Here is a 9,450-nt window from a genome sequence, read left to right on the forward strand (position 1 = left end):
ATACGCTTGAAATCCAGGAAATGTGAATTTAAACTATAAAGAGAAAAGATATTTTGGGAGTGCCTGCAGATGCTTGAAATATGCCTGCCCTACTTGGAAAGACTCTTTGAGTGTAGTAGAGAAATAGTATCAGCATCTTATCCTCAGAGCCAAGAATACATGAAGGAGATGGAGACATCAGCAATAATTCTCTTCCCAAAGAAGCTCTAATACAATTAACATACAAAATTACAGGTTAAACATATTTATTATGAATCATATTCATTGTTTGGGCTGGGCTAGGAGAAGACTGCCTCCCTTTTCCCCACAGCCATCTTGAGATGTTCTTGCAGAAGGTTTGGACTATGTTTTACTCAGAAGCAGCTTGGTTGGCAAACTAGCTAACATTCATAGTTACTTGTCTCAAGTTTTAGGTTTCATGATTATTTCTTTCTTTTACCCCATTCGTGTCTTCACTTGCGAAACTTTCTTCCTCTCTCTCTCTCTCTCTCTCTCTCTCTCTGTCTCTCTCCCCCTCCTCCTCAGCCTGTTTTGCTACTTTCCTTTTTAGGCAACTTGAGGCTGTTATTGCAAAAATGACAAAAGAAAATTCTTCTGTGTTGTAACTTGTTCTGTCAGTCTCTCATAAGCTGCTGTTCTCACATTTACCTCCCTGGGCTGGGTTTCTGAAGACAATTGTTTCATGCTACCAAGTAAAAAGCACTTAAAGGAAATGTAGCTTAAGAAAGAGTGATACTTTTAAGTTAAATAGTAACCAGATTCAAACAAGCTCAAGAGCATTTCAAGTGCAGTTAACGTGTTGGGCTGGTGGACAAGGAGAACTGAAGCAGTGAAGAACAGGCATGGGGATACTGTATTCGGAGGTAGGTGACCATTTTCTGCACAGTAACTGAAGCTATTGACGATACAGATGTTCGTTTGCTTTAGTTTGTTCCTCTTGCAGCCTCCCATATATACAGGCTTATACAGATCAGAAAGTTCTTTTCCTTTGGAAATTCTGTACTTTGGCTGTTAAAAATTGACAGAAGTACTATTTGTAGGAGTGAAGAAAATGCAATAACCAGTGTCACTATTGTGATTTCACCGAGAAAGTATATGTTAAACATTTTTTTTGTTCTGTGTTGAGATCAGAGTGATTCTGAGCAAAACACAAACAACTTTGCGGACTGTAAACAACTCCTTGTCTTATGTGGAATATAAATAATAAACCTAATACCTAATGAAATATTCTCTCTCCCCCATCCCTCCCCCTCCCCCTTTAAAGCTCTTATATTTATGGGTTTGTTCCCAGACTGTGGCCCATTTAGTATACCCCTGGATTTTAGCATTTGTGGTACCTAAATGTACTCACTATCTTATAAACTATCCATCTGTACACTTGGGAACTAATGAGCTTTTTGGTCCTTTTTAACTGTGAATTCAGTGAACAGCACTGCTGTTTCTTTTTCTGAGGTGAGCATTACATAGCTGTTCATTTAAGTTTTACATTTCTATGATGACAGCCACACTTTTAAAAGACTATTTAATGAAGTCAAGTATCTTCTCTTTCAGTGTTGTAGGGAGCTTGAATCTGTGCATTTCTGAGGTTATGCACTGGATCTCCAGATCCACTCTGAGATGGTATTGTACAAGAAACCAATATCATCTACCTTAAATAAAGTGGTGTTTTGAGAATGTTCAAATACTGTCAATATCTTTCTTGCTTGTTAGTTTAAAATTTCACACACATTAGTTCTCTTTCTTTAAAAATTTTAGGTGAGATATAGTTTTCTGGGTAGAGTATAGTTCATTTTTACAAGCTAGAAATCTACAGAAGTGCAAATAAGAAAGTGTAAGTTACCTTTTCTGAGGACTATTGATTGGATACTAGTGCATTTCTCAGCACCACAAACACAGTCTGGACTTTCCTCTTTATTACATAGCATGCCTTTGGGGGAATTTTAGTGCACAGGAAGTGACTATGGATTGGTTCACAACACCTGCACATTATGAAGTGTCTCCTTTTTGTATAAACAACGGCAAAGCATTGATTTAACTTAGGCAATCCCTTGCAGATCTCAAAGGCAGAAGCAATTATAAACTGAAATTGCTCTCCTAGTTGCAAGACCGGCTTTCCCTTAGCCTCCTCTCTGTTGGCTGAATGCTTTGTCCTTAGTGCCATGCCTTTAACCTTTACTACTTCATGTGTGGTAGAACTTGCTGAATAACTTGTGGTTTATCAGTGTCTCAGCAAAGCCAAGCAGAGAGAGATGCAAGAAGCTCTGAAAAGAAGTACACAATTTCAGATGTTTCAGTTCATCTGAATCTGCACAAACTACCAGGTTATGTCGTCAGCCACATAGCCCACAACCTGAAAAAAAAAAAACAAACTAAGAATCAGTTGTGTAGAGGTTTTGTCCTTCTTCTTGACAGGGAAAGTTTTTGTTGTTGTTGTTTGTTTGTTTGTTTTTGTTTTTGTTTTTGTTTTTTACTTTTCTTTCACCTCTTATCTGGTGATCTTGTATTGAGTGATCTCAGTCATGAAAACTCTTGCATGTCTTATGACTACTCGTCTTTCCTGAAGTCTCAGATACTGAACAATGAAATCAACTTCTGAAGGGCTTGGAGAACTAGTGTTGTAGAAAGACAGATTCTAATCTAACTATAGATGTTTTGTTTTAAAACGACATATTCAATTTTCCTTTGCACACCTGTCTTATGTAAGCATCACTCAGTCATTGGCACATCTTAATCTTGAAACTCAAATTTCCAGTCCTTAGTGTTTGCCCTTTGCTTTCTCCAGTTGAGCAGACCTATGTGCTCTAGTTCATCTAGTTCTAGTTAGAACTGATTCTGCATCAGGGAAAAGGCACCACTGGTGAGGGCAGAGGGGGTATGGTGTGGTGATTCTCTGTTTTCCTTCCTCTCCAGCGCAGGTTTTGTGCAGCGTCACGCTGTCTGGTTCATTGTGTGCATCTTATCTAAATGTTCAGTGGTGCAGCAGAAGTGTGAGTGAGGCAGAGGTGAAGGGCTGTGCTGGCAGGCAGCTCATCGAGGTGCTCACCTCCTCTTTACCTAAGCTGGAGTTGTTGGTTCTGCTCCCCCTCTCGACAGACCTGGAGCTCGCGTTTGTATTGGGTGTGATGTTTGATGTGCCCGTGCCAGGTGTGCCCTGCTGCATTGTGGAGGTGGGCAGGGTCTGTTCTGAGTTCTCTGGGGCGGCCAGGACACTGGGGTTTGTAAATAAAGCAGTGCAGGCAAGAGTGTTTTGGATTGTCAGCAGCCCAAGAAGTTGTGAGCTCAGTTCAGTGCTTCCTTCAGTGTTTTTTTTGCTGTGGGAGCACTGGCCTGTTTCTCATATGTGCCTAAAGGAGATGCCATAGATTTCATGTCTGTTCTCCGGTTGCCAAGGGAAGCTGCAGAGGTTCCCCTGGCTGTCCCACACTGCCGTAAGACTTCTGCACTCATACTCCTGCTCCTCTCCACAGCTGAGCCCAAGGCTGAGGTGTGAACTCTGGATTTTTCTGATATTGCTTCCATCTTGCATGTGAAGCCCAGTTACGCCGTGTACATATCTCATAGCTTTAATTCCCTCTTGTGCATGGAGGGTGGGTAACAATCATGTAATAACCATAGCATGAATCAGAAGGTGGTTGTTAAGCTACACCATTGCTGAGGCAGTCTTCTAACACTGTAGAAAACGGAGTGAAGACTTACAGACTTTTAGCCTCCATGCTTTACTGTAGACATAAAGGAAATGTGGGGGTTTGGGGTTTTGTGTGGAATTTACTGCTTGTACATTGTCCTAACTCTATAAATGGCCCCACTGCTGATTTCCAGACAGGGGCTGTCAAACTGTTTGTATGTAAGAAACTCTGTTAATTGTCTTCTAAGCAAATTTTGAAGAATTGTTTAAAACAGTCTTAAGCACAGTTAATCTTAATTTAGGTGGAGCTGTCAGAGTGGTAAACCAAAAAAAGTGAAAGGTGGAAGAGGGGTTTGTGGCAGAGGCTTCACAACCACAGAAATCCCTACACAAACCTGGAGCCAGTCAGGTTTAGCATCCATTCTGCTGCTACTGGAGGCCTGTTTTGGAGCTTCACGTGGATAGAAATCTCTTTCTAATTTTCATGCTAAATTTCTTGGCCAGATATATCACATTTTGATGTTGCTCCTTGGAATTAATTTGCTCTTATTCTCTAATACTTGCCCTTTAATTTATTTTGGAGCATTTACAGCCCTGTCTCTGTTTTTCCCAGCCAAGCTAAACAAATTAGTCTTCCTTCAAACTCTTCATATTCCTCAGTTGTGTAGAGATTTTATGCTTCTGACATAGTCTGATCTCATTTTTGAACCCAGATGACAAGAACTGTATCCACTATCCTAGTTAAGTGCCTTCTATAACGAATCTCTTCTCTTTTGGGGAGTAAGACTGCCTGATATATTTTGCCACTGGTTGCTGTTTCTCCTGCTTTTCTTACACAGGTGATTGATTGCCACATTTTTGCAATCTTTCTTATCGTTATTCCTTCCTGGCACATTTTTTTCTGAAGTTCTATTGGTATTGTTATCAAAATAATGAGCTTATAGTTGTTTGGATTGCTTTGTTCCTTTATGTAACTATTCTGCTACTATGTTTACTCCTCCAGTCACACAGTCAAGTTTGTCAATTTGGGAGGTATATTACAAGTCTGATGTATGGGACTTTTCACCTTTCTTTGACTAAAAGAGGCATTTACTAGAATGCAAACAAACAGTGGGCCTCAAGAAAATCCTGTAAAAGTAGGGAAAAAGGCTGGGATTTTGCTGGGTTGGTGTTTGGTTGTTTTTTTTTTTTTTGTTTTTGTTTTTGTTTTTGTTTTGTTTTTGTTTTGTTTTGTTTTGTTTGTTTGTTTTTGTTTTTGTTATTGTTTTGTTTGTTTGTTTTTTTTAATATGAATGGAAGATATGAATGCATGAAAGAACCAGTTCTACAAAGGATGCCCACTGGAGTGGAATAGTAATAATAACAATTTAAGAAATATTTTAATTATGTCTACCACCCATGTATTAGCTGTTGGAATGGATGAGAATTGCATCCTTACGGTCTCTGTGCCCTGGATGTTCTCTGAGAAAGGTGTGTTTCAGTGTGTAAAAGAGCACGCATGGCTCTTGTGTGCTGGTCTCTGTGCGTGACTTCAGTCCCAAGTAAGAGCTAAGTCTCTTAGGGTGTGGTAGATTGTCCACTATTGCTAATAGCTCTAGAACTAGGTTCAACAGTAGTGTAAGGTTTAGAAAAAGATCTCATGAGTCAGTGAGAGCATCAGTCAGAAATGCCTTGGGCTTAATGGCCTAGCAAGTCCTGACAGTACAGAAAGAAAAGTACAAAAGCATATCCCTTGGTGGCATGAGCTGCTGAACTAGCAAGAATCAGACTAGAAAGGAGCAAAGTTGTATAGCATATGACTGGGTTTGACCAGGTGTTCAACCAAACAGCCAGTCTCCTGCATCTTTAAATAAGCAAAGCAATACTTAAAAGGAAGTATAGTAGGGAAATCAGAGGAGCAGATGGGCTCTGTTTGATCTTCTCTTCCCTGACATGAGGGTACAGTGCTAGATGCTGACATGACAGAGAGCAAGGTTCTAGAGCAAACTAATCATTTAGATGGCACAGGCCACTTACGTGAAGAGGGATTTAAAAGAGGAGTTTCTTCACAAAATCGTTAAAACAGTTCTGGAGGAATGTATAATAGCAAGTGTTCACTTTTCTAAGAATACAGACAGATGTGAAAACTTATAATATGGCATATATTCTTTGTAGATTTTTCTCTGATAGAATAAAAACAAACCAAGAAGTTGTGCATGGTCTGGTAAGCATCTAAGTACTTTCTTTAGAAAAGAAAATAACTTTTATGCAGCTATCTGGAAGACTAAGCAGCAATCGTGCTAGGGGGAAACTTGTGTTGTAGATCAAAATGTGTCAGAAGCAACAGTGTAAATAAGGTGAATCTTCCTAATGTGGGGGGAAAAGGCAAAGCTAACTGCAGGGGGAGTGGGGCAAGGCTCAGAGTTCAGGGCTAGATCTTGTTCCTGTAGTGCATTTAGGATGTCATAAAAGGAGGATGGGAATCCAAAACTACAGATAATATTTAGAGAAACTGCATATAATGGAAAATGGTGAGTAAAAACCTCAGTATCGAAGGCAGAAGAAAAGAAAGAAATATATTCTCTTTTTGACTGGAGAACTTCAAATGCTAGCAGTGTGCCACACTTGCCACTGTTACTTTCTGCCTGTATTAGGCTATTAGAAACTTGTAGTACTCCTGTCATTCTCAGCCTCTCCTGAGTCTGAATTCTTGCTGGTGGAGAGGGAAGGAGTTGCAGGTTAGGTCAAGGGTGCATAGACGTACTGAGCAAAGACTTGAGCAGCAAGCAGTCCTCAAAGCCAAGCAGGATCTGAGCTGTGAGCATTCATGCATGTGTTTTTTAGGTATGAAGTTTGATTTCAAGCCCTAGAAAAGAAACACTGTAGGGGTTTCGTTTTTCAACTTTCTTCTAAAGTGTGGTTCTGTTCTGGGAACGAGTGAGTCAGAAGTGGTACCTCTCGTTCAGCAGTGCTTACCCAAAGGGAAAACCTGTGGTAAACTTCAAGAGGTGTGGGCTTGTCACTGTTTGATGCTTAAGAAAGTGACCAACTCTTACAAGATCGGAAGCTGGTTTCTCAATGGCTGCAGATGAAACGAATTTATTTATTGGATTATAGACATCATCCAAGACGAACAGAAAGTTCATTCCACTGTGCAAGAGCTGTAACTCAGACTGGGAGCTGAGCTGCTGTCTGGCAGCTGCAGGAGTATCTTTTACCACCATCTTCTGGAAGGCACTTGGAACTACAGCCTCTGTCAGAGCTTGGCAGTGTCTTAGGGTGTACACGTCGTGAGTCAGAACGGGAAATGGATGTCGGTGAAAAGTGTGCTGATTAATATTATCTTCTCTCTTCAGCCCATTTGTCAGGCAGCTTATAATAACGATTTCAATGAAGTTCGGCTCCTTTTGGAGCACAACAGCAACTATCTGAACATCCAGGACAGCTTTGGTGGAGACACTCCCTTGATTTGTGCATGTAAACAGGGAAACAACAGGATAGTTAGCTATCTTTTAAAAAGAAATGCTGATGTCAACCTCAGAAACAAGGTAAGTGGCCACCGACTCCTCCTTTGCAGTGACTTCTTGTTTCACTGTATTGTATTTTTTCAAATTCTTGGAGTGTATGTGTGGGGACACTGGCAAGCACAGCCAAACCCCAGATTTGCTTCTGACTGAGTGTAACCCCTAAATTATAATTCAATAAGCCTACATTTTTCTGTTTGTCTCCTCATTTATTTTCCTAACTTGCCAATGCACACAAGATAATAAACCTTGCTAACCTGAATTTCTCTCTGTGTTCATGTTCTCTGTTTAGGTAGCACTGCGTGCCATCCCTGGTCTCCTGTGGGTTCTGCCTGCTTACCAGTGCAGCACTCTGCATTCATCTTGCCCTCCAGTTTGTGTCTGTCCCTTCTGTAACCTTTCTTTTCCCCTCTCTTCTTCTTCACGTGGTTAAAAGGAAGGTCTGAAGGAGAGCCTGTCCACCTCTCACAAATGTATCCTTGAGGAAAGACTGACGCTATGAAAGTCTTCTTTATTTTCTCTGCAGACCTGCTTTTGTCATGCTACAGAATGGTTGCATGACATTTAATAGCATGCTAGGGGGCAAGGATGGAGGCCTTCCATCCGTTCTTCCCCCACTCTCTATTTTAAAAACCTGCCTGCCTTGCACAATAGGCATTTTTCCCTAAGGTAATGAAGAAGTGTGGCTTTGTGGTAGATTTCCTTGTTGGTTACAAATAGAAAGTAGCTGAAAGATATGTGTTCTGGCTTCATTGGTAATTTATTCCTATGATGTTAGGGGTGATAAACAGCCAGGAAAAAAACCCACAGCATTGTCAATTCTGTTGTATCACCTCATACCCCAAGACAATGTTTAGCAAGGTCCTACACATTTGTGGGCTATATTATATCTCTGGTTTCCAATGCAATTGTTTTTTTTTCATAGGAGGGCACCAAATGTTTGTGAGGTCAGTGGCATATCATCCCATCTGTTTTTCTTGTTGCAGAATGCTCTCCATTTTACTTCAAAGTCCCCTTGAAAGGGTTCAGTATTTTGCAGTAAGATCATTTTAATTGCATTGACAGACATTTGCTAGCCATGCCTGGCTTTCTCAAATGCTTCTCTGCTTCACCTTCACAGATGGAATCAGGCCTTTGGGAGCAGAGCACTACTGTGATGCTCAGGACTGAGAATGAGGAACAGAGGATGGCACAGAAAGGCTTCTTTGCTTATTTTGAGCCCCAGTGTAACACTGTAACCTAGTTTGTCAAACTTCAGTTTGACAACCTGTAGGAGGTTTAACGGAAGCGTTCTTTAACATAACACAATTTTACAGCTCTGCCCTGTAGTTCCCTTGGCACACTCAGAATTCAAAGATTTTTTTAAACTGTTTTCGCTAGGAAACTGCTGGAGGTGTTACTGTGTGCCTGTGTTTCTCACATATGCCAAAGGAGATTTTATAAACTCTCACATGTTGTTGCTTCAGTAACCAGCACCTCTATAAGAACAGGAGCTGTGGGGATTCTTCATGCTGATTCAGCTTGCTGGGCAGCAGTAGTAGCAGTAGTAGCTACATGAGATGTCCACTCTGCCCTCTTTCTCTCTTCTGCCATGCCCAAGTTTGCAGACATACATGTGCAATCCCTTGAGTTCCACAGCCTTCTTGCACATGTAACCCAATTTCCATGAGACTGTATGTGTTAAATGTGCTTCTGCTTGAAGGAAGCACAACGCACATGTCTGCTTCTGCATAAATAAATCTGAGAAATATTTCTACATAACCTAAAAAAAAAAAGCTTGTGAAATATAAAATGGTCTACTGTTGTCAATATTAAACAAATATAATCAGGTCACTGAATCTAGTACTAATCAGAGTTATTTTGTGTTTAGAAGGACCGCACTTGTCTGCATTATGCTGTGAGAAAACGCTTCACCTTTCTTGACTATGTGCTCATCATAATCCTCATGCCAGTAATGCTTATTGGATATCTTCTCATGGTGAGTCTGGATGAAAGCAGAAAAGACCCTGTACCTTTCCCTTTCACCTTATCGCCTTTCTCCTGGCAGTATTTCAGGCCAGGAACCTTTATAGAATATGGACTGCTTTATTAAGGCAAGAACTGATGGAGAGCAATGGAAGATGCTGGGATTTTGCTGTGAATATAGCTGATGAAGGAACAGAATTGTCACCACATCAGTCTCACATCTGCAGAAGCCAGATACTCCTCTTTTTGGAAAAAAAAAAACCAAAAAACAGAACAAAACACCAAACCAAACAGTATTTAACCAAAATCTATTTAGTACTATATGCAGATGAACTGTCTTACTCTGTTCCTCTTTCC

The 9,450-nt window shown here is 40.6% G+C and overlaps 1 protein-coding gene across 1 annotated transcript in view; it reads left to right on the forward strand.

The window, feature by feature from the left end:
• The first annotated feature begins 551 nt into the window (after nt 1-551).
• The window catches only part of ANKRD22 (ankyrin repeat domain 22), an 11,272-nt gene continuing 2,373 nt past the window's right edge, over nt 552-9,450 (forward strand). The window contains exons 1-3 of the mRNA XM_008946534.1: nt 552-863; nt 6,961-7,152; nt 8,999-9,106. Coding sequence (XP_008944782.1) covers nt 843-863; nt 6,961-7,152; nt 8,999-9,106 — 321 coding nt within the window. The 5' untranslated portion in view covers nt 552-842. The remainder of the gene's footprint in view (nt 864-6,960; nt 7,153-8,998; nt 9,107-9,450) is intronic.

This window comes from Merops nubicus, unplaced genomic scaffold, assembly GCF_000691845.1.
Source record: "Merops nubicus isolate BGI_N331 unplaced genomic scaffold, ASM69184v1 scaffold10958, whole genome shotgun sequence".
Lineage (NCBI taxonomy): Eukaryota > Metazoa > Chordata > Aves > Coraciiformes > Meropidae > Merops > Merops nubicus.